The sequence below is a fragment of the Coffea arabica genome, chromosome 6e (assembly GCF_036785885.1).
Source record: "Coffea arabica cultivar ET-39 chromosome 6e, Coffea Arabica ET-39 HiFi, whole genome shotgun sequence".
NCBI lineage: Eukaryota > Viridiplantae > Streptophyta > Magnoliopsida > Gentianales > Rubiaceae > Coffea > Coffea arabica.
In genome coordinates this window covers 12,444-37,057 of record NC_092321.1, presented here as the reverse complement: position 1 = coordinate 37,057, position 24,614 = coordinate 12,444, and the positions used below count along the sequence as shown (strand labels likewise).

Here is a 24,614-nt window from a genome sequence, read left to right as displayed (position 1 = left end):
ACAATTAAACTATACATTACTTCACAAAAACAAACAAAAACCCAGGACAGACTTAAATTCCATACACCAAATTCATAAAAAGACAAGTCCATGACATTTCTATCATATTCTACTACTAAATTATAAAGACACAACTAACAATTGAACTCTATCCCTATCAACTAACAAATTCAAATTTCAATCACAATATTGTACACGACCTACATGCAGGGCACCAACGCGGGGACCAAAAGTTAATAATATAAAAATAAGGATATGGATGTTTGCTCTTTTTTTTTTTTAAAATGAGAGAGGTTTGTTGCTTGCAATGCATGTACCTATCAGTTTGATTATTTGAGCCGAGAAAATTCGGGGGGTAAACGTAATTTTCTGAACTAAAGGGATACCAGATGAGATTATAAGACACCTCGAGGGATATTTGTGAAAATATATAGAGATAATTTCACAAACCTCTCCCTTGAGATTTTTAACAATTACAAACAATTCCTCTCAAATTTTAAAAATTACATATACCTTCCCTACTTTTAATGTTTAGTAATAATGTAGGTCAAATAAGATAGATTTTCTTACAAAAATTCTAAATTGCCCTTTTGTGCAAAACTAAGAAAGAAAAATATAATATACTCAATTATTTTCTTTCATACTTTACATAAATTAATAAGTCTAATCCCTAATAATCATTCAAACATACGTTCTAAAACTAAATAGCCATCCAAAAAATTTCGAATTGCATGTATAAGTATCAATGCTTGCCACACAAAAAAAAAAAGAAAAAATAAAAAAATGCACACAAACTCCATTGACAACCAGTTGTACCTAAAAATTAAATGTCAATACTCAAATACCTTTTCAATGCAAGTTAGTTTGACCTATAACTGTTATTATAATTTTCCTATGACCTTAAAAATATTAATATATCAAAAGTAGAGAATAAATTCTACCTTCATAATAAAATCATAATAAAATATTTATAATCCAATGAAAGAAATTCTTATGTAATTATTGACATTTTATAAAATATTTTCTTGACAACAAACAAATTATGACAAATTTATATCTTTAGTTCTTATAATTTCATCAATTTCATTGTTTATTTTTGTACCACTGCGAGTCTTTTTATTTCCTTCTAATTTGACACATAATCTGCTATCTCTATTGATTTTGTAATTTTAATTTGCTAATATCTATAAAATTGAAGATAATAAAAAGAAGTTATATTAATTAGAAAAGAGAGCAGCGAAAATAGATAAGAGACAAAAAAATAGATTTTTTCTGGATTTTGTAAATTTATTGTCATAAATTTAAAATTGTCTACCAAGTAGAGGGTATTATAGGTATTTTACTATGCCAAGAGAGGTAGATATAATTTTTTAAACTTGAGGGGAGCCGAGTGAAATTGTTAGAAACCTCAAGGGAGGTTTTGAAATTATCCGAAATATATATACCAAAAATAGAATGGAAGCAAACGAAACGAAGCCCGGCAGCGACCGAGTAACCGGTAGGCGGTAACCCACTGAGTCAGTATTTTCGGCACAAAGAATAATCCGCTCGGAAATTCCCCTGCTTATTGCTACTGGACTGGCTCACACTGGCCTTTCTCCGTACGAAACGACAGCATCAGCCACAGCGTACGCGTCGCGTCTAAATTATTAGTAATTCTCCTTTATTGTGTGACAAATACTCGAACAGTCTCCGGCGTTAGAGAGATCGGCTTTTACGTTGCCGGCGAATCTACCGTGAGGTTGATCAAATCTGACGCAACAACCACCACTAAGTAGTATAATAGGAGCGGGTTGCAAAAAGAAAACGGAGAGAACATTGATCGAGCGTGGGTGGGTGTAAAAGAGAATGGCTTCAACTGAGGGTCTGGTGCCCATAACGAGGTCATTCTTGGCGTCTTACTACGATAAGTACCTGTTCCCTCCTCTATCGGATGATGTCTCTCGCCTCTCTGCTGAAATTCGTTCCCTGTCCGGCGATCTGCTCAAGGATTCCCCGCCCTCCCAAGGTTCTGAATTTTTTTTTTTGGGTGCTGCTAATTTTATCGGTCACGACGACGTCTATCATGGACTTGTTTTCAACAATTTTTGGTACCAGTGCATTACACCTTTGCTTTGTTTGTCGCACTTCTCTCTCTGTTGTTCACATATTCCACTACTTTTCCTAGACTAGATGGTTGTTTCAACGATATGCACGTACCTATCGATGAACACTTGTATATACTCACAAAGCATACCAATGTCTTATCTGTGGTCGTATATTATTGCGTTAGGCAGTTCAAGTCTTTGTTCGAGTAATGTGAATTAGAATTTCAAGGTTTTATATGGCAGCACTTCTTATAGGAGGCTTTGTCAACTATAAGAAGCTTGCCACATGATCTGATTCTCATTTAATAGCCATATATGCGTCTGCTCTTCATTTTTCTCCTTTTTCACCAATTTCGATTCTTACTTATCTACATAGATATAGATGCAAGGATTTACATTCTCCTATTCAACAATTACATGGCTATTTGCTTTATGATTCAAGTGTTATTTTTTCAGGGGAAACATTGTTGATACGTGAGTCTGAAAAGCAGCCTCCGCATAAAATTGACGAGAATCTCTGGAAGAATAGAGAACAAATTGAAGAGATCATATTTCTGCTGGAAACCTCTAATTGGCCGACATCGGTAAGTGGATATTGGGAGCATTTCTTCTGATTTCTAGCTAGGGTGATGTTGGGTGTTTGTTTTCGTTGAATTTGAACAATGCTTAGTGTTCCATCTCCATCCTGGTACTTGTTTGCCCCATTATCAGATTCCTTTGCTTACCAGATGTTGGTTTTTCCTTTGTCTTCTGCACACAGCTTCAGCAACAGTTGACGGGTGAACATACTGAACTTGTTTCTCTTCTTTCTCGGCTAAAAGAAAAATTTGAAAGTATCTTCAAGCTTTTGGAACATTTTCAGTCCAGAAATTCAGAGTTTGTATTCAATACAGGTTAGCTGTAAAACATTTTAAAAAGTTCTTTGTGAGTTTCATTGTCTGCCTGGTGATATTTACACGAGTTCGGATCATTTCCCATTAACTAGAATGTTTTTTCATTTCCTTTTTTTTTGTTTTAGGGTTGTATGTGCTATACTTGAACTCGAACTTGACCCAATTCTGTACTACTCGAGCTCGACTCGTGAAAACTCTAGCCTAATTGAGCTCTATAAATCAATCCCCACTTGAACCATAACCAAATATCAACTTCCAGGCTCCATTAACAAAATTGCTACAAATTTCAACGATACAAAGTTTTTGTTCTTACAAGAAAACCAGATTCAACCAAATATAAATTACAAACAATCATCTGCAGCTTCTTAAACTTTACATCACCAAGTAAAATGAAAAAAAGTAAAGAAACAAACACGCAATGACTGCTGGAAAAGAAATACTTATTGTGGAACTCTAGTTCTTGATTTCCCAATCTCTGTTTTGATCCCAACTTGAGAATCCCCAAATTAGTTTGAACTGCATGAGGTAAGCAACGATTCCCTGAGTCAGAGGTGATCGAGAGAAAGAGAAACCCAGAAAGAAAGACGGGTTACAGATAGATGGTTTGAGTTTCTGCCTACCTTTGAGAAAGAGAGCCAGACAGAGAGACGGGGTCATAGAAGGAGTTGGGTTTGGAAATTGGTAGGCTCAAGCTTGACTCGAACTCGGTCAATGCTGAGTTGAGTCGAGCAGTTGACTGAGCTACTTGCGAGCTTCTCATGAGTAGCTTGGTTCGATTGCAGCCCTAGTTTGTTTATGATACTGTTGTGTCAATTATTCTGACAGTTAACACTTAGTAGCCTTACAAAATGGAAAGCCTTAGTTCCTCTTAAGAATGAAAACAGAGAGCAATGGGTTAGTCATTAAAATATTGAGAGTAGGAGTAGTTGTGGTATGCCTAGGGTTTTTGAGTAGTTGCTTGTTGTATTGGTATGATGAAGGCGAGCCTGAAAGTAAAGTAAGAGAAGAGCCTTTACTTAGGGTCCATTGCTACATAAGAGGACATCTTATCTCCTTTCTTTCTTCTTCAGTGAGAGGATGTACATGTCATGGATAAAACCTGCAACTATGTCCTTGTTCCTTTTCCTTTTTGCCTATATCAAATCAGAGATGGATAGGATGCCTATCTGGTTCATTTTCCTTTTTTAATGTTTTGATCTGGTTCCTTTTGACGTTTTATCCAACATTTCTGTGGAAAAGTGCATTTTAGGATCCATGTTACAGCTTCAAGGCAGTTCATGGGGCATAAGGGATAATTGGTCTCTCCTGCTATTATGTCTGGATTTTTTTTAATAGTTAATTACTTAAATTGCAAGAAAAAGAATAAAACCAAAGATAACGAACTAAAGAAGGAATAATTATTGGTTATTTAGTCCTGGCTATGGTTTCTTGCTTCCAAGTTCCAAGGGATATTTATCTTGCTTGCTCTTATCTGAAGACATTAGTGAGTGAATTTTAAAAGCTCCAGAAAAGTTGGTAGCTGTACATATTTAGCTGTTTGTGCTTGTATTTACTATTTAGCCCTCAGGTATACATGCATACTTTCTTCAGTGTTATGTGCACTAAAAGTTCTGGTTGCCTATTAATAGATATCATTTACCATAGATGAACACGCTTGAAATTTACATAAGTAGCGATTCCTTGCAGAACAACAAGAAGGAAAGGGCTGGTCCTTTGCCTTCTATCCCTATCCATGATGCTGTCAGAAAAGCCTTCAAAATAAATTCCTAAATATGGCTGATTTGACAATTTGATTGCAGACATGTGACTTGGAATAATTGAGTGGCTACGCTTTCTAGTGGTTTGTTAGTTTTTTAAAACTCAGTCATTCTGAAAGCAGAGATTTTTCCAAATGCACATTCTTATGCGGTGTCAATTCAATTCTGGTCAATTCATCAAACTACTTGACCTCTGATTTATTTTGTAGTAATTGTTTAATTTCCTTCAATTTTTAACCCCAGTTTTTTGGATTGCTTGTAGTTATGACCTATATGCCACAAGATTTTCGAGGCACGCTAATAAGGCAACAGAGAGAGCGCTCTGAGAGGAATAAACAGGCTGAGATTGAAGCTTTAGTTAATTCTGGTGGAACTATACGTGATAGATATGCTCTGCTTTGGAAACAGCAGATGGAACGGTAATTTTCTGCTTATGTAGCATGATATGGTACAAATTTCTGATTGATTTTAAATGGCTGTTGATGTAATGCTTCTCATACAGAAGGAGACAGTTAGCCCAGCTCGGTTCTGCCACGGGTGTATATAAGACCCTTGTGAAGTACTTAGTGGGTGTTCCGCAGGTACTTTTCGGATGTGCTGGCGAACTCTTGTAAAAGTTACGGCCTTGTCAGTTTTATTTATTGATAGTTCTTCATATTTGCTGTTCTGTAGTGTCTTCTGCATCTTTTTAGATCTGTCAGATGATATGCATTTCATCCCCCATCATAGTGGCATGATTTTTTAAACCTTTTGTATTCTTAGTAACATTAGCTAAGAGGTTATTCTTTTTTCATCTTGTGCAGGTTTTGCTGGATTTTATTCGGCAAATAAATGATGATCAGGGGTAGCAACTTTACCTGCATTTTGAAAGTCTAGTTGTTCTATCTGAGTATATTTTGTCTCTTGGGGCATTGGTAGAGGGTTAAATGGGCAATAACTATCCATGACTTTAAGAAAAATTTTCTGACCAGGCCCATGGAAGAGCAGCGACATAGGTATGGACCACCTTTGTACACCCTTACAACCATGGTTCTTAACATACGGCTTTTCCTCCTCCTGTTGTGGGGACACTTTGAGGCTCAAAAAGTGTGAGATTCTTGACGTATTTCTTGAGAATATTGCTCAACTCTATCTATTGTGCAAGCTTTGTGCAACTTTCACCTGAATTTCTTTTTGTCCCTTCTGGACAAACCAGACAGGGGAACCAGATATCTGTCTTGGAAGCAGCTGTTGATGTCTATACCTCTGAATTTGAAAGATTTATAAGTTTTATTGGGTACTGTTTCTGATTCTACTTCTGTTCCCTGTGCTAGGTTTTCTTATTCCTGTTATATTTAGTTAAAGCTGCCTCTTTTAGATAGCTGTCATGGAGTTGATGACTGATTTTGTTGCACGAGGAGTATGCCCTCGTGTGGGGGCTGAAATTCTAAACCACACCGAAACTCTTGATATGCTTTTAAGAAAGAAATTAAGCAGGTGTAATCCAGCTCATTTAGATTAAACTTAATTTTTCTGTGGTAAATGACTTTAATGATTCCTGAACTTTTACCAGGGTTAGTATTTTGGTACCTCACCTTTTAAAATTGTCTATTAGGTCGTTAAGTTCCTTAATTTGGTTTTAAATGGTCCCCAAGTCCAAATCCAATTAGGTTAGTCTTGAGTTCGCATCAGTAAGATTTAGTTTATGTCGATTTGTCCCCTGACGAGTTTAACATTTAGGAAGCTTTTTCTGCTTGAATGGATGTGGATAAATTCTATCATTTACTCTTTTGAACAACAAAATTGATGAAATAATTTTTCAAAAATTTTATGCAAGTCTATATTGTGTTCTAATATAGTTAGAATATAATTTGCTATTATGGCTTAATCAAATTAGATCAATTCTGATGATAAATTTAGTGAAAGAGGAGTAACTATTTACGATTTATGTACCTGATAATTAGAGAAGCAAACAAAGGAGAAACAATCTTAGTAAAATAAACTAGTGAATGGTACTCTAGTTTTATCCTTTTGTCATTCTATATTATCTATAAAGTAAATGATGTTGCCTATAATATTGCTACCCAAATATATTAATATGAAGAAAGAAAAAAACTTTATTGTATACATTTTGCCTAAAGTTTTTTTTTTTTAATTCAAGTTGTATTAGTTGTGTGAAGAGTCAGCAAAATTTTGTAAACGTAAAGCATATAATGTTAAACTTTTAATTTTATAAAAATAATTTTGTTTTAGTTTATATAAATTGTTACAAAGGCAGGGTTGTTATTTTCTTTTTGTCAAATTTATCAATGATTAAGTATTCAAGCAAAGATATTAAAATTAGCTAATATGGCATAGCCTAAAGGGACCATTTAGAACGAAATTTATAAGTTTAGGGACCTCATAGGCACTTTCAAAAGTTTGGAGGAGGGTTAAATTTGCATATGGGCAGAAGTTGAAAGACCATTGGTGTCATTTACCATTTTTATTTTGGGTTTAATTTATTAACGTATAATTAAGCTATATGTTTAACATAGAGTTTGTTTTTTCAACATAGCTTTGCTGATCATGACTGAATATTCTGATTGCTTGAAAATGAACTGTAACATTCACTTTTGATAGCTAGATATTGTAATAGCTGAGAAAAGAGTCTAATGTGGCAAGGTAGACTTTTGGCTGGATGCACTTCTTGCTGTTAATGGATTGATTTAAGTTTCTGTTGAACAGGGAAGTTTTTGCAAATTCCCCCTTTTTTATTACAGCCGAGGATGCAGGTGCCCTAGAAGCGAGGTTTGTCTGGTTTTGCTATTGCAGTATTCAAGGATTTGTTTTTGACGTATGAGCTGGGCTTTCATCATGCTTTTGTTATAGAATTTTAATTTTCCCAAAAAAAATGCAGGAATAACGATGACTTCAAGGAAATAAACATACCCGCTGGCAAAATTTATGAGGTTTATGTTTTGCATTATCATGAGTTTAATTTCTGATTATTTGAAAGTGATGCTAGTTAAAGAGTAATTGCCTTGTTTGGTGCGCATGAATGTCATTTTTGTCTCATTGCAATCATCAATGAAGAATCCTAAGCATTTCACTTATTGATGACCATAGCTGTATTAGGACTTGGCATGCAGAGTGCACCATATATGAAATTGGTTTACTATAGCTGGAGTAGGACTTGCATACCGAGTGCACCATAGATGAAATGGTTTACTATGTTATTTTGTCATAACTATTGCCCTGGGGTTTGATTTTTGACATGGTTGTGTCATTAGCTGGTAAAGATCTTGCTATACCATGTTAGCTTTGACATAATGTTGTTTGCGATGCTGACATTACCCAATTTATCAGCTTCTCCATCCTTATATTATTCTTCCAACTGATTTTTGAAGGTTGACGGGGACTGAATTTTCCTGGTAATAGCATGCCTTTTGAAAAGACTTGCACTATTTGGAATTGGAAATCTTATTCATATTCAACTCTGCTGGTTGTCCTGAAATTCTAAATGAATTGGACTAATGATGCTCTAATCTCTGAAGAAATCTAACATTGTGGCAAATATTGTCCAAGTCTTTTCTGGAGAAGCTTTACTATTATATCTTAGGACTTGGTTCCTCTCCAGTGGATTCTCTCTCCATTTCCTACAGTTTACATTTGGATGCATAACAGGTGTCTTCATTTATTAACAAGGGTTAGGATTAGTCAAATTTGAAATGATCATTGTCCCTTCCTAGTAATTGAAGACATGTGTCATACATTTATATGTGCATTGTGGGAAATGGAGAGAGAATCCTCTGGAGAGGAGCCAAATTCTTATTTGTTACTCCTAGATGAGCATGATAAAACACTATTACTATACCACAACATACAAAGCTACATATCATTTTATTAAGAAAGACAAATGACACAAACTCCACTGCTGTCACAACTAAGATTTGTTATCTGATGAAGGTTCTTGTACACATGTTCTATAGCTCAGGTATTTGCTATTTCTAAATCACTATTTATGATGCTTTGAAGTGAAGAAATGAAGGAAGATAGTTTTAAAAATTACAAAAACAAGACCGAGTAAAGGGGAACATGTCATTAAGTTGAAAAGCAAAAGCGAAAGAAAAGCATGCAGAACTGGAGGAGGGAAGTCTTTTTGTTTGCTTTTTTATATATGATGTTTTTTAACTTTTTCTAATATCCATAGATTGGTGAATAAGTTGATCACTTGGGACCATATAGAATGTTGTCTGGATGTTGCTTGTAGTAGTTGGTCATAACTCAAGAAGGTTTGGAGGTAATGAACCCATCAAACATATATTAGGTTTACGTTTGCACCATAATTTGCTATGACCGTTTCACTTGACTATGTTTGAGGCTAATACATAGAACTGATCTTTTTAACGTTGTTTTTTTTTTCCCCGGTTTTTAGTACTTTTCAGTAGGACATCAAGAACAGAGCAGTTTTTAAAGTCTTATTGTGTTTGACATTTCTTTTTCTTTTCTTTCTAGGTTTCATTGTCAGTGGATTCTATAAATTCGTACATTGGTTGGGACTTCTCATTGGTTCAAGGTCGAATGAATATGGTATTAACTTGGTATCTTGTCATGGATTTGTTTCTTGATAAATTTGTTCTAGTCCATTTGTGTATTCGGACAATATGCATTTCCACAAGCTCATTGGTTGATCTTACACAAGTTTTCCTATTCCAGCAGCCATCTATGCTAGAGCAATAGCAGGGGGTTTGGTGTTAGTCTTTTATGTCATTTTTGATTCATTAATACCCTCTCTAAATAACTTCCACCATTTTTTCTTTTCTCCTTATCCTTTTGATAAAGTTTTGCACTGGGTATATCTTTCCCACTAGTACTAATTATACACATCCGTAGGTGTTTCATCTGTATCCAATCTCCTATGATTTTGCTTTGTCTGAGAAATCTACCATAAGATACTTGCTGCCCTTCTGGACTATTTGGACAAATTTATTGTCAAGAACTGGGGTAGTGAGGAAAGCATAAAAATCTGTACCAGTTCTGCTATATTGACTTAGAACATGTTTGTTTGAGCTTCTAATGCATTGGTATTGCTGTAGTATGGACATGCTGCAATTATCAATGGAAAGAGAATTTATGTTGACTGCCTATAGAGAACACTTGTGGCATTTAGAAATGGCATTGGCGTCTTGAGGAGGAGTTAGAAGAGTATAATGAATATTTCTAAACATGAAATGATCACACAAGCCTTTGCCCTTATTACTCAATGAGCTTGATCTATTTTGTTACAGGACATTGGGTTCAGTGTAGAATACACAGATGCGGCTGGACAAAAAACTGTGAGTTATATATGCCTGTCAACAACCTCCATACCCCCCACCCCCTCAAAAAAAAAAAAAAAGCCGGTGCGACCCATTCTTCCATGAGCCTTTGCCCACCACTATCCCTTCCTAAAATTGGTTAAAGAGTTTTCCTATTAGAATGCAATTTGCCTTGTATTCACTAATATGAATTTGCTTCCATCTTTCATTTTTTCTTCTTGATATTTTGCTTATGCCACAGCTTATCTTGCCCTATGGCCGATATGAATCTGACCAAGTAAGCTCGCCTTTTTCTGCCAAGTTACTGCATATAACATGCAATGTTACTGTTTACTTGCTGAGTCAGAGAGTTTATCGCAGGGTAACTTCTGCACATGCATGGCTGGGAACTACAGGCTTGTCTGGGATAATTCGTTCTCAGCATTTTTCGGGAAGGTATGTAGATGAATTTTTACCAAGCTGACTTCATCTCCTGTTGTGATGGGAGAATGTGATGTTTGTTGTGCCTGCATTTGATTGACTGATCACTAAGATTCTTTTCCTGTTACCACGGTAAGTTCTGCCCCTGGTGCATTTTCCTAACCCCCGGGGGCTGGCCTCCACTTTCCCATGCGGGGAAAGGAAAAAATCTATGGTTCTAATTTCCGTTTAAGTTGTTGAGTTTGAATGGCCTGTTTTTATGCTTTGATAAACAGTGATTTATTCCCTCTTAAATGGCTTTTCATCTGAAACAGGTTCTGCGTTACAAAGTTGACTGTATTCCTCCAGTTGTGGAGCCGGTTAGCAGCTGATCAAATGGAAGAATGAGAACGATTCTATATGTTGATTGATCAAAATATATTTGTCAAGTTTGTTCGTATTAATTTTTCACTCAACAGGCCGTCTGACCCTCCCTCCTCACCTTGAACAAAGCAGAATGGAAGAAATTTAAATACTCTGGAGTTTGAAAAACTTTGCAAACATAATTAATTCTTTAGAGTTAAACGAGGAAGTTTGGGACGTGGGTCTCTCTCTCATTCTGCGTATTACATATGAAACCTCTCACAAGTCTAGATCAAGGTCTTTAGCTTGTATCAAACGAGTAGATGAAAAATAACCCAATATTATATGGCTTAATTGCACTAAACCTCCTTAAAATTTTGTGTGAGTATCACTGTGCCCCCTCAACTTTTTGAACCACTTTACTTCTTGTACACATTTCTTGACTAAAATGCCCTGTAGTTGAAGACTTTTATAGTTTATTTTCATAATTCTGTTTTTGCTTCTTTCTTATTCTTTCAATTCTTTTTTTTTGTTTTTCAATTTGGCTTCACCCTCTTTCTTTACCATAATTTTAGACATCGCGAGAGTTTGCTTGGTATCTTTTCCTCGCTCTGTCTCTGTCTCACTGGAAAGTAATTACACTAATACTAGGAAAAAGTTGAGATGTAGCAAAATGCCCATTTCATGCTTCCATGGTTGATTTAAACATAGTTGAGTATATTTAAATAACAAAATAGATGCAACGGGAAAACAAATTCCACATACTTTAAAGGTGAAAAATATGGAAAAATTGACTAAATGTTTTTACCAAAAAAAAAAAAGCAAAAATCAACCAAACATATATGCATGTCAAAAGGTTGGATTTTTGTGTAAAGCCAACATATATTTTTATGAGTTTGGCTAATTTTACCAAATCCAATCTAAATCTAACATTTTTATTTTATTAGCTAACTTATAGTGGTCAATATGTTTCACAATACAAAAGCAATGAATATTAAGTTTGAAAATAATTTGGTAATAACGATAAATAAGAATTGAAGATGAAAAATGATAAAAAAGGGAATGTATATTGTGCCACAAGCACAACATTAGGAAACGATTGGGTATCTCACAAAATGATTGGTTTTTTTTCGTAGTTTTTTGAAATGCTTTCTTGAAATTATTAAATGTTAGTTATTACTGGGTGATTTGTACATTTCGTAAACATTTGGGGTAAGCTGATGTTGATCTCAACTTATAGGGGGTAATCTATAATTAAGCCATTGCTTTATTAGAAATTTAAATTGTTTTGATAGCTACCCATTGTTATTGGCAACAAAAAAAAAACGACTAATTCACAAAGTTTTATTTTAACAAAGATTCTCTTACAAATTGATTTTCAAAACGTAGAACTAATTTCTATAAAAATTTTTGGATATATTATTACTTGTACACAGTATGTATATATATAAGGCATGACCTTTATCATCAGCATAAAATGGTAGAATAGTCTCATGATTAACCTCCTATCTTTTACTTTCTTTATTTTTTTCACGTTTATCCACATTTTTTTTTGTATTTATCCACTGGTTCTTACGCTTTCAAAAATGTATAACAAAATATCACTCATGATCCCTTACTATTCTTTCTTCCTTTTTCTTGGGTTGTTCTTTAAATCACCTCAACTCATATAATTTTTTCACTTTAATACTTCAATTTGAAAGATTGTTATTAATTGCGCACAATAGGTGCCTTAATAACTAGTAGCGACTTAATTAGTAGCAAGTATTATATAGAGACGTCCAACAAATTTTTAGGTTTTAGGCTTGTGACTATCACTTACAATGTCGCATATATAATTAGGCAATTTTTTCAAAAAGCTATTAAATAAAACAATTACATGTCTCTGATTGTATTTTTTTTAAGAATTGTTTTGAATAATTTCTCTTTTTGATTTTTGACCTTTCATACATTACATCTTAAATGATACAGTGTATTTATTCTATGAAAGCTTCCCAAAAGTACCAATCCAAATTCCAAACGGCTTGGAGGAATATCTTTGGAGACTATAGTCACTGTTAACAGTGGAGTACACAGACAGGAGCAGAAAAGGGTAGGAAGGGAGTCGGAGAGGCTGCAATAATTTGGGGAAAAAAAAGATGGAAAAAATTGCACCGTTGCGGGTCTGGTAGGAAGATTTTCAGCCAACTTCTTCGCTTCTGTCGTCATTTCGTAGATTTGGTATATTGGTATAACTTATCCCAAGATGTGAATAATTACAAGCCAAAGCAGAATAAATTTCAAAATTAATTACAAGCCAAAGCAGAATAAATTTCAAAATTAATTTAAAAAGATAATTTATACTTAATAAAGTGGAGAAGATCGGCGTGGGAAGAGAACAAAGTGGGAGAATCAGGGGACGGGCCAATGAAGGGCGCGGTTGGCGGTGGAGGTGGTGGCTCCTCTTATACTCTTCCGGGGAAGAGGCGATGGAAAGGTCTGGTAATTGGGGTGTTGGGCCTCGTATTGCTTTCGATGCTGGTTCCCCTGGTCTTCTTGCTCGGCCTTCACAATAGTTTCCAATCTCATTCTGGTAATTTTCCTCCCCGTCTTATCCTACTCCTCCTTGTCCAATGGTGTATGCTTTTCTTTTTTCTGCTTTGTGTATATAACAAATTGATTAATCTTCGAAGATGATGGGAGCATTTGATAACGGGGTTTACGAGCGTTTCCGTTTTAGATCTACTAGATTCATACCGTGATCTGCGATTGAGAGAACTTATACTTTCCAAAACTGGGACTGTATTGGGGTTTCTCCCTTTTTGTCCAAATGCCTCCCATTAGCAATGCATTTCTTGTACTCTGCATTATTAGTGGATCGGAAGAGTAGCTTCCGCTCTAATCCACAGAATGTAGTCCTCAATCTGTTTCTTTTCCTCACGAAATTGTTTTTTCCTAAAATTTTTTCGGATCTTTTGATTTGCATCATCCCATTATTTTTTCTACGCTTAGGTACCATTTTAAGGATCTCATGTATGTCGTGGCATGACATCATCGTTCCCCCCAATGGGGACAGATCGGTGCTAAATATATCTTACAGCTTTGGAGGCTATACTAGAAGTGTGTGTCTGCACGCGTGCTTGTTTCTCCTTCTTTTTTTCATTTTGGTTTAGATATGGTTGCATGTGGTTGTGTGTTTAGATAGATTCTCCTTTTACAATAATTAATTGTTGGTTTTTGCAGGGTTCGACTCTGGACAACAGATTTCTGGCACTGTAAGAATATGACTTTGTGTTACTTTAATTTACTTTCATCGAAGATGCTTCAGATTACCTCCAGTAGATACTAATGGTCATTTTTCATTTTCAATGCTTCTTGACGGGAATTAGAATGATATTACAATTTTTGGTCAAACTAGTGATGCCGACACCAAAAACAACTCAACGGTAATCATTATTTCATTTCAGCAATATGGCTAGTCATGCCTGAATCACCATCATTTTGGAAGTATAAACTTTTATTCTTTGAATTTTACTGTTCCAAAGAATTTGCACAAAGACACATTCTGAGGAACAGAGAGAGTACTTTCTGATTTATCCTTTTCTTTGATTTTTCAGGATGAGCAATCAAGACACGTTGATGACCTTATAAGAAGATTAGAACCTACTCGTCCTAAGGTTCATTGCATACTGCTTTGATGGTTAACACTCAACTTCTTGCACTATTTGTGCTCATTGCTAGTTCTGTTAATGTTTTTCTTGCGCTCTTGTTATTTGTTCTCTTGGATATGAGTGGTGGTTCGGCGTGTAATACTGAATACTAACTTCTTTGGTGGTCAAAACTTTTCTCCAAATTTGAACTTTCTACTGGTCAGGTTGGATGTTTGTGTAGAAAATGTTTTATGTTGACGTCATGAAACTTACTTTGACTAAACGAAGAAAACAAAGGAAGATAAGAAGCCAACTGAGAGAAACAAAATAATTAAGAAGAGATATCGTAGCCATTTGAAATCTATTGTGGTCAATGTCCTGTTATGACATGCAAGCATATTACCTCATAGGAGTTTACATATTTCACTATTATGAACTTATAATGACCCAAGGAAGCTGTAAACCAATGAGATGACTTGGTTTTTTAAAAAATTAAGCTGAAGAAAATCATACCATATTTCTCGGTTCAGACGCCAAAGAATTTTCTTTTGTGCTGAACCTTGTATTCTGATCACTTTGTTTTAATGCAGTGCAGATGCCATCTTATAAATACTGTTATCAGTATAGTTTTCAAAATATAGCAAAAGCTGATAGTTTTCAAAATTTTGTGCTAATCATGGAATCTTGACATGTTTGTGTTGATCTTCAAGATCTTGGATGGAGTATAGTTGTTGTATAGAATTCAATAAAGCTTCTGTAAAAGTATGTTTGGGACTTACTGCCAAATGTAAAACATTTTAGAGAAGAATAAGTTTGTAATGGATATCATAATAAGTCGATAGTTCGTTCGTAGTGCCTGCCTTAAAATTATGTTGTGAGAATGGGATGATATCTGAGTCTCGCAGTAGATGATGGTGGAGTCGTCGATTGTAATGATAACTATTGGTGTGAAAGCAGTCATTGGAGGCAGTGTTTCCTTGACACAGTATAAAGAACATCATTGACTGTATTCATGATATGTTGGAGTATTGCATGGTAAACCTGTAGAAGAGAGCTTTAAGAATTGGAATTCAACATATTTATCTTGAATAAAGAAAAAAGAAAGGGAATACATACCATGGAGAGGTGGTGGTGATGCCTTAGTAAGCTAAACTGCCAACGTGTAAACAGCATAGATCTCTTTGGATTTTAACAAATTCAAATATTTAGACAACACATCATGGGTAGAAAGAAGTCCTGATTATCGTGCCTGTCATAACCTATTGGAGACTTTTGCATAAGTGCATCCATCTCTTTATGTTGGACAATGAAATTGAAAAGTCAGGTTTATGTGCCAGATTAGATATGGAGCCTATAAGAGATCACGGAAAAGCAAGTGCGATTGTCAAGACTTTATCCCACTTCGGAGGAGTCCCATTAAACATCTAGGTTTATGATTGATGTATGCTTTGTTTGAGGATGGAAACACAATCATTTAGTATGTGAATTAATTTTCTTTGTTTTATTGGCCATTTTTTTTTTGTTGATTATGGTATACATATGGGTCAAGATATGCTTTATAATTGCTTGAAATTTTTGGGGCAATTCTGAATATGTGCTTTATAAAGCTTATCTTTTTTGACAAGGTCTTGAAATCCAAAGAAGGAAATAGGGTTAGAGCTGATAATGTGCATCTTTCTTACAATCTTGTGATCTCAGTGGCAGAACATAATGAGAATGGACTGCCACTTAGGGAATTTCTTGTGTTTGTTGGACAGGTTGATAAGGAGGGTCATTGATCACCTTATGTGGACTTGATTGCTCAAAAAAATTCGATTTCCTTGCCAACTAATTTGAATTGGAGAAAGCCTCTTATTAGGCAGTTCAATTTACGTTGACTTCACATTTCAATTTTTTTTTGGTTCCTCGTTGGAGTTCTGATTTTGTCATTGGAGTATCCAAGGCGAAGGCTATCACAGATCGATCCCTAACCAATCTGAATGTCTCCTTAAAAGGATAGGAGAAGCCAAGGTGGAAATTTTTATGCGCAAATCAGATGAAGAGCCCATATCTTACAGCTTCATTGTTGAGTAATTATTTGAATCTCTGGTTGAATGTAATATATTTCAGAGTGAATGAGGTCAAATTTTGAGATGGAGATGGTTGAAATAGGAAGAGAAAATTTAAAGGCTGATGCTGCAGACATGCTTGATGCCGGGCTGCATATCAGGAAAACATCTTTAGTAAGTCTTAAAGAAAGGTGGTTCCCAGCAACAAGTCTGAGACATATTCCTCCCACCATCCCCCAAGAAACTTAGGACAAATTGGAGTTGTTAGTTTTACAGATATTTTAAAGAAGATTGAAGTTGCATTTAAAGTGGAAGCACCTTTTGTGATTCTCTTGGGAGTACCTCGGCCAATTGAAAGTGATAGAATTTGAAATTATCAATTTTCTATGTTCTCTTGCAGCTTAGGTTCTTGCCTTTTTTTTACCACATATACCACATTCCCCTCATGACTGATGTGTGGATGTAGAAGTAGTCATCATTCTTTCTTTCTTTTTTTTTTTTTTTTTTTTAAATTCAGATATTTGGCTGGCAAATATCTTTGTCGGAATAGTAAATGAAAACGGGAGGTGTGCCATCTAGAGCCATTGCCTAATGCTCTGACTGATATCATTTCCTCATTTCATTGCGTATATCGTAATTCTGTAGTTTGTGAATTACCATAGTTCTTGTTTCCTCATTGAACTCAGTTTGTATCTGCTCAGGATTTCAGAAGGAACTCTGTTGAGGAAGCTAAGAACAGATCAAATGGTATAATACCAATAAAAGTCTCTCTCTCTCTCTCTCTCTCTGTGTCTTGTGTGTCTGTCTATCACTCATATTTCAATGACTGTTGATTTAACTATTTTCTTAATGTGTTGGTCTTTTGGTATTGCATCTCAGTTGGTTTACTTACTATATTCCCCTTCTCTGAAAATATTGCAGCTCTTATTTTGCTACCTGATATGCCAAAACCAGGCCTTAAAGCAAATGTATGCCTTTGATCAGAGCTGGATGAGTTTGGCAAACCATTCAAGGTGGTTTTATTCCACTGGTAGTCACCATTTAATTAGTTCTGACTTGGTTTTGCAGAAAAATATATCCACAAGTAAAGTCGAGATGGCTGACAGCATGAAAGGCAGCAGTGAGAGCAAAAACATATGTGAGTTAAGATTTGGGAGCTACTGCTTATGGCGTCAAGAGCATAGGGAACGAATGAAAGATCATACAGTGAAGAAGATGAAGGACCTGCTTTATGTAGCTCGGGCATACTATCCGAGCATTGCTAAGCTTTCAGTACTTGACAAGTTGTCACATGAACTAAAGCAAAATATTCAGGATTTTGAGCGGGTTCTCAGTGAGACTACAGCTGATAAAGATCTCCCTCCACAGTATGGCTATTTCCCTTGTTAAATCTGTGAATAACATGTTGAAAGGATCCTCATCTTAAATTAATGGTTGACAACTGAAAACAAATTTAACATTCCCCTTGTATGCTTGAATCCTGAAGGCACGGTTAAAAAAGAGTTTCTGGTTTCTCCAGCAGCAACTTCAGTCTTTTGCTTCATGTCATCTATTAGTACTTGACTTGTCAATGCAATTGAGGAAATTCTTCTAGTAATGTTTCATTAAAATGTCATATCTTTTGATAGTATTACAGTTTATTGAATTTTTGTAGTAATTGAATATCAGATTGAACTTGCTGAATGTCTTTTTATCAGGATTGAAAAGAAGCTGGATAAGATGGAAAGTACAGTAGCCAGAGCCAAATCTCACCCTGTGGACTGTAATAATGTTGATAAAAAATTTCGACAGTTAGTTGATTTAACAGAGGATGAAGCAAACTTCCACATGAAGCAAAGTGCTTTCCTATACCAACTTACAGTTCAGACCATGCCTAAGAGTCTTCACTGTCTGTCATTACGGTTAACTGTGGAGTATTTTAGATCTCCTCCACCTGATATGGAACTTCTGCTTGCTGACAAGTTTCAAAACCCAGATCTGCATCACTTTGTTATATTCTCTAATAATATACTAGCATCATCAGCTGTAATTAACTCAACTGTAATGAATTCAAAAGTATGCTTCTGATTCTTATATCTCTTCTTTTATTATTTTGATTGAATGTTTCTCAACAGATTTTAAAAAGGTTAGTTTGTCTCACTAAATTTCTACTGCTTTCAGGAAACCTCGAGTCAAGTTTTTCATGTGCTGACAGATCGACAGAATTACTTTGCTATGAAATTATGGTTCTTCCAAAATAAGTACAAGGACGCCACAGTCCGAGTTTTGGATATTGAAGGTCTGAAGTTGGATGAGCATGAGAAGTTGTCTCAAGTCCATCAATTGCTGCCTGAAGAATTTCGTGTTTCGTTTCGTTCTGTTGACAAATTGTCAAGAGTTTGGGTTCAAACTGAATATTTTTCTCTTTTTTCACAGTCCCACTATCTTCTTCCTGATATATTCCCCACACTGAGGAAAGTTATGATTTTGGATGATGATATTATTGTCCAAAAAGATTTGTCAGCACTTTGGAGCCTTGACATGGGTGAGAAAGTGATTGGTGCTGTGATGGTTTGCACAGTGAGATTGGTGCAGCTGCAGAATTATTTGGGTGAGAATAATTTTGATGAACAATCTTGTGCCTGGATGTCTGGATTGAATATCGTTGATTTAGGCAGATGGAGGAAGCTCGATCTTACTAAAAGTTTTGAAAGATTAGTTCTTAAGGTGAGCTGAAATTTTTTCATGTTGATTTCCTGTAGTCTGCTTTCATTAGGTACGTATGTCAAGTAATATGGTTTTGATTATTCTGTGGTGGGAAGATATGCTAAAATGTGAAAAGTATGCCAATTATATTTTGGTTAGATTATAATATACCTCCGGTTTAGTAGACCTACCTATGAGCATTTTATGGTTTGATAGCTACATTTTGCCCCCTTAAAGTTGGGACCATCAAGTAACACAGAGAAATAGGTAATAAAACTGGATTTTTTTTGGAAGTGGCTAAATTCATCCATATGAAGGCTTCTTGTCCCTTTTCTTTATCTGTGAAGCTACCATATAAGAATTGTATTGAGAGCATGTGGTCTTCGCAGGCTAGTCTTGCGCTCAGGCTAGTCTGGGGCTCTTTCTGGTGGTGTGTTGTGACAATTTGTTTAGTTTAATTGTCTTCCAGATCTGGTGATTTGAGACCCCTCCCCCAGGAAGAGGAGGGGGGGGGGAAGAGTGTTGTTGGATGATTTTTTAGTGGAGAGAAGGGTGGTGTGAACAGTTGGAGTGGAATATGCTGTGATGCTACCTAATAAAGGGGTTGGTTATTATATTTGGAAAAGATGGGGTTTGGTGGGGATGGTGGTGTTGAACCAAAAAATAGGTATTCGAATGGGTTATATATAGTCCTGAAAAGTTTGGATATTTAACTGAGATGGTTGAAGAAGGGTATGTGAAGAGTGGAGGGGCCTTTTGCTGTCGCTAAGGATTTGGCATTGGGGATGATGCTGGGGTTTGGCGAATGTTGTTGGGGAAGAGAGAACATCTTTTTGCAAGAAGACACAAAATAAATAGATAGAGGGGAAGAAGTTGCTTTATGGGGTAGCTTGGGGATTTGCCTCTGGTCGACGATAGCAGAATGAAATAATTGTTCCATGATAGATGTTGAGAAAGTTAATAATTTTCAATGATAAAAGTGGGAGTGGATCAACAATGGTGTGTGGAATTTGTGATTTGGTGGTTTAAAAATTTGATTTCAGGTTAAAACAATGCTTAATGGTTGCTCTTTAGGAGTACAAGTTGGTTAAAGATAGTTTTGAAATCGTAAAGTTTTCATGTGTAGGTAAGATGAACCAGTGGGAGGAGAGATTCAATAGTTGCCTGACAATTTTGGTTGCGTTTGGCTGGCACAGTATTAATCTTAAGCTGACATTTTGGCCTTTGTAGTTTGTCCTTTTGGGTGGTAGTTTACTTTGAAATTAACAGTAACATGCTGAACTTTTTCGTTGACCTACTTTACAGTCCGTTGCTTAAAATTGGCTTTCCCTTGGATGTATTTGGATCATTGACCAGATTCAGATTTGATTAGTTATGTAAGTTTTAGAAGTCCTTGGCTAATTGATGTGAGATCAGTATTCTTTCTAAAACAGTTGTCTTCTTTCGAATTTTGGACTGGATAATGAACAAGAAGTTTTCAGAGGATAAGCTTCCTAGGACGTAAGTAAGCACAGTTTCCTAAGCTTGAAGCAGGCGGTTAAGGCTTTTCAAGATTATATACGATAATGTATACGCATGGTACAAAGCTTAGGGGTAAAATTGAATTTTGTAAATTATCTCTCTCATGGAAGGTTAGAAACAACAGGTAATACGCCTTAGAATTGTATAAAGAGAATAGCTCCATGACTTCCGTTTAGAAACAGGCGCTCAGAAGGTATTTTGATTCCTCAATGTAATTAGGGTTGCAGTTTTACTACTATTTATTTCCATAAGACATGCCTACCGCCCTATACTTACTGATCTTCTGGCTTTTGTTCTTAATATGAATCGCAGCTGACACCCGGAGGTGGAATATCTGAAGCTGCTGCAGTGCCAGCCACTTTGCTTACATTTCAAGGCCTTGTTTATGACCTTGATGATAATTGGGTATTATCGGGACTGGGTTACAACTATGGGCTGGATCCTGAGATTGTTAAGAAAGCAGCAGTCTTGCATTTCAATGGGAACATGAAGCCCTGGCTTGAGCTGGGCATTCCCAAATATAAAGGTTTCTGGAGGAATTTTCTGAACCCAGAAAACACATTCTTGAGCAATTGCAATGCGAATCAATAAGGGGGCATACTTCAGGTTCATAATTGAAATTCCTGCAGACCTAAAGAAGTGAGAAGCAGAAATGCACAATTTCTTCTTCCATGGTGCCCCAAGGAACTGCTATCGGAAGTAAGGGAAACTGTGCTGCAAATGACGGCAAAGCATTCACTTTCTCTTGCGTTTCTTTAATTGGTTAATGATGGTTGAGAATTATCTCCTGGCAAATCAAAGGTTTTGATCGATGCGTATCAGTTGTTTGGCCTTGGAGGTTGTTTGATGACACACAGACATCTCTTGGGTCATGAATGGAGTAATGGTAAGAAATAACAAGCAAAGTCAATGATGAAGTTTCTCTTCATTACTAGGGGCCTCAAAATTTTCTTCCACTGCTTTTACAATAGCCAAGTCATGACCTTTTGGAAAAGTTCTATTCTTTGGAGCAAGTCTCCCATTTTTTCCCCCTTGTTAGGGTGTTAAATGTGTCGGTGATGTATGTATCTTCGTAGTCTGTAGGAATTGAAATTACATTTTTAGTTGTAGTTGCGCTTTAAGCTTTTTCTTTGCTACAAGGTTTGACTTGATTTTGGACCGTCTTAAATTGTTTGCGAATAAAAAGTTTCTGATTGCCGGCGACAGTCATTCACAAAGGCCATTGGAAATTTCAGTCATGTATATTGACACACTATGCCGCATTTTCGGACGGTTCTAGGACCAGTTTCATTTAAATTTTGGACGCCAATTCTTGATGATTTCACGTGAGATTGAAATTTGAAAGCCACATAAGATGGATTGGCTTATTTGAGGTTTAGTAGCAATAAGGGCTTTGTCGTCCTCTGGTCTGCTCGTTTCCTTCTTTTTCGCTAAGTCTGTTTCAGCACGCTATAGTGGGTTGGATTCGCTAGAAAACGTCTCTTATGAAATCGTAATTTCCTTGTTCAAGTCTTTTACTAAATCCTTTTGGATAAATTTATGGGTTTTGATTTTTATTACTAAATCCGCTTGCTTGCAAGTACACATTATCTTATTCGAATAGTTTCAAAAAAAGAAGAAGAGGGGGATGCTTTTATAAAGTTAAAATTGATACATGTATCATATCAAATTAACATATTAGGTTCACTTGTAAATTTGGGTAGAACCATAGAATAATAAGGAACTTTTTTGCAATCAATCAACTACTCCAGTGGGATTAACATCATCAAGTGAGTAAAAACAAATTAAACATTACAAAAATAACTATTAGTTTCGCGTGTGATGAAAAACAGAAAGGGTAAAATACAGTAAATCTTTACTTATTGTACACGAAAACTTTCTTATTATTTAAAAATATCCAGATAAAACCCCTATGCTTTGGACTTCTTTGGCAAATGGATGGAAATGATCTAATGACGGAGGGTGAGTTACACACACTTCACAAGCGAATGTGATAGCAATATATCAAAGATAATTTGGTAATTTGCTATTTTATATTTTTATGCATTTTCTTTTTTCCTTCTTCTTTTTGTTCTTTTTTTTCTTTTTCATTTTTTATGCTTTCCTTCCGGTGCAACTGTGACGCCCCACATCTCCCTAAGGCGGACCAAAGGGTATCCGCGGACGCCTGCCCAGCTCTCGCCAGGACTCAAGCAAATCCATTCAATTTAAATCCGAACTAAACATTTCGAAGGGAGCAACATGAACACAAACAACGCGGAAGCGTTCGAACTTACCAAGTCACTTAACATGTGTAGACACCAAATTTTTGGTGTAATTTTATTTTTAGTTTTTTTATTTGTTGTGTTGGTTTTATTCGATTTTTAGTTTTCAGTTTATATTTTTATTTCTCAAAGGAAAAAGAAAAGTGTTCCAAAAATATGTTTCTTTTAAATTCAATCTTTTAGCATTTTATTTATTTTAAGTTACTTTGAAAAAAGAGGAAAAAAAGAAGAAAAACAATGAAAAATGGAAAATGAAAAGAAAGGAAAATGGAAATTACACTTTGTTGCTTCTAGTTTATTTATTTTATCCAATGTTAATTAAATTATTTTTGTTATTTTTATTTTTATTATCATTTGTGTTAAATTACTTTTTATAAAAAAAAAAAAAAAAAAGAGAGAAAAGAGCTTCGGATATCACGAAAATTGCAGCTGGCCATTCCTTCGATTTTTCACGCATTTTCCGTCGCATTTTGTTTCCTCCAAGTACTCTCAGTACAAGGCCACATCACTCCACCAAGATCTATCAAGAAGATCCTAGGAAAAATGAGGATCAAGGGCTCTAAAAAGGCAACAGAAATCTTTTTTTTTTCTCTACCATCCAGATGAGGGTTTGGGGAGTTGGTTTTCTATATATAAGCTTAAGAAACAGCAGCCGCAAAGGGAGAGGTTGAGAGAGTTGACGGGCTGTAGGTAGAAACAAGGGGCTAGGAGTAGCAGCTGAGGGTAGAGGGCTGCAAACAAAAAAACGGGGACGACCAAGGAGAAAACTGGGGAGAGAATGGGGACAGCGGGCGAGAAAAACTGAAAGAGAAAGAGCCGGGGTTGAGGGCTGTAGCAAAGGGCTTGGAAAATCTGGAAAAAGAGAGGTGTACGGGAGAGTTGAACGGCAAGAAGAGAAACGGGAAAACAGCAGAGGGAAAAAGCTTAGAGGGGAGGATCCCAAAAATGATGAGAGGAAAGCTGAGGCTTCGGTAGGTTGAGAAAAGGAACCAGAAACGTTGAGAGGGAAGAAGGGTTGGCAACGGAGTAAAGAGCAGCTGGCTTGGAGGGAGGAGGAAGCAACTAGGGAAAACAAGGGATTTGGTGGCTGGGTAGAGTAGCAGAGGCCGAGGGAGTTGACGGCTGGGGACTGATTAAGAAAAACAAAAGGAGCAGGAGGGGAGGCCGTAAGCTGCAAGACAAGAAGAAGAAAGCTTCGGCCGTACCCAGATTCCCGTTTTGATTCAAGTCTTTTGAAGGACCTTTTGATTCCTGCACACTCTTGGGAGGCCATAGAGGAAATCTCGTTCACAAATCTCTGGGGAAAGATCACAGGAAGACCGCTAAATCAAGAGCCAAGGTGACAGCTTCATCAACGCGAATTTCTGTAGCAGCGACGTCCGCGGCTTTATTTCTGGAATCAGCAGCGCTTCCTGACATTTTCCATTCTCAACGAAACCCGTAATCATCCTCTTAGAAGTGATTTCACTTCATTGGGGCCCAATTGCAAGGGAGGTAACCTCTATCTCCTTGAATTTCATTTCTCCTATGTGATCCTACGTGTTATGTGAATATGCATGTCTACTCCGCTTTCCTTACCTCCTTGCGTGCATTTACTTGCTTTCACTTTTATTTAAGTTTTATGGGGTATGTGTACACCTCTTGGCTTGTAATAGATAGGGCTCAGAGAGCATCTGGTCCATTTCCCCT

General features: G+C 36.1%; 2 protein-coding genes across 5 annotated transcripts; both read left to right on the top strand.

Annotated features, from left to right (window-relative positions):
* Nucleotides 1-1,468: 1,468 nt before the first annotated feature.
* On the top strand, nucleotides 1,469-11,032 carry LOC113695078 (uncharacterized). Its single transcript, XM_027214038.2, has 15 exons — nucleotides 1,469-2,008; nucleotides 2,544-2,671; nucleotides 2,848-2,980; nucleotides 5,000-5,156; nucleotides 5,240-5,318; nucleotides 5,541-5,581; nucleotides 5,709-5,825; nucleotides 5,933-6,013; nucleotides 7,444-7,506; nucleotides 7,616-7,667; nucleotides 9,214-9,288; nucleotides 9,987-10,034; nucleotides 10,258-10,293; nucleotides 10,377-10,451; nucleotides 10,751-11,032. The coding sequence occupies exons 1-15, from the start codon at nucleotides 1,849-1,851 to the stop codon at nucleotides 10,805-10,807; spliced, it is 1,302 nt and encodes a 433-aa protein (XP_027069839.2). The 5' UTR covers nucleotides 1,469-1,848; the 3' UTR covers nucleotides 10,808-11,032.
* Nucleotides 11,033-12,737: 1,705 nt separating this feature from the next.
* LOC140009235 (probable galacturonosyltransferase 7) lies at nucleotides 12,738-21,899 on the top strand. Of its 4 annotated transcripts, XM_072054106.1 has the most exons (10): nucleotides 12,738-13,350; nucleotides 14,001-14,032; nucleotides 14,147-14,203; nucleotides 14,375-14,434; nucleotides 17,157-17,202; nucleotides 17,377-17,423; nucleotides 17,524-17,822; nucleotides 18,153-18,510; nucleotides 18,616-19,161; nucleotides 20,974-21,899. In XM_072054106.1, the coding sequence occupies exons 1-10, from the start codon at nucleotides 13,185-13,187 to the stop codon at nucleotides 21,250-21,252; spliced, it is 1,890 nt and encodes a 629-aa protein (XP_071910207.1). In that variant the 5' UTR covers nucleotides 12,738-13,184; the 3' UTR covers nucleotides 21,253-21,899. The 4 variants fall into 4 exon arrangements, with proteins under 4 accessions (XP_071910207.1, XP_071910210.1, XP_071910209.1 ...); XM_072054109.1 differs by lacking the exons at nucleotides 12,738-13,350; nucleotides 14,001-14,032 and having other exon boundaries at nucleotides 14,375-14,457; XM_072054108.1 differs by lacking the exons at nucleotides 12,738-13,350; nucleotides 14,001-14,032; nucleotides 14,147-14,203; nucleotides 14,375-14,434 and adding exons at nucleotides 14,464-16,417; nucleotides 16,517-16,629.
* The last annotated feature ends 2,715 nt before the right edge of the window (nucleotides 21,900-24,614 follow it).

Coding starts and splice junctions, on each gene's coding strand:
- LOC113695078 (XM_027214038.2), top strand. CDS start 1,849: ATGGCTTCAACTGAGGGTCTGGTGCCCATAACGAGGTCATTCTTGGCG. Junction 5,157..5,239: donor TGGAAACAGCAGATGGAACG/GTAATTTTCTGC, acceptor CTTCTCATACAG/AAGGAGACAGTTAGCCCAGC. Junction 5,582..5,708: donor CAAATAAATGATGATCAGGG/GTAGCAACTTTA, acceptor TTTTCTGACCAG/GCCCATGGAAGAGCAGCGAC.
- LOC140009235 (XM_072054106.1), top strand. CDS start 13,185: ATGAAGGGCGCGGTTGGCGGTGGAGGTGGTGGCTCCTCTTATACTCTT. Junction 17,203..17,376: donor AGCTAAGAACAGATCAAATG/GTATAATACCAA, acceptor AAAATATTGCAG/CTCTTATTTTGCTACCTGAT. Junction 17,823..18,152: donor GATAAAGATCTCCCTCCACA/GTATGGCTATTT, acceptor TCTTTTTATCAG/GATTGAAAAGAAGCTGGATA.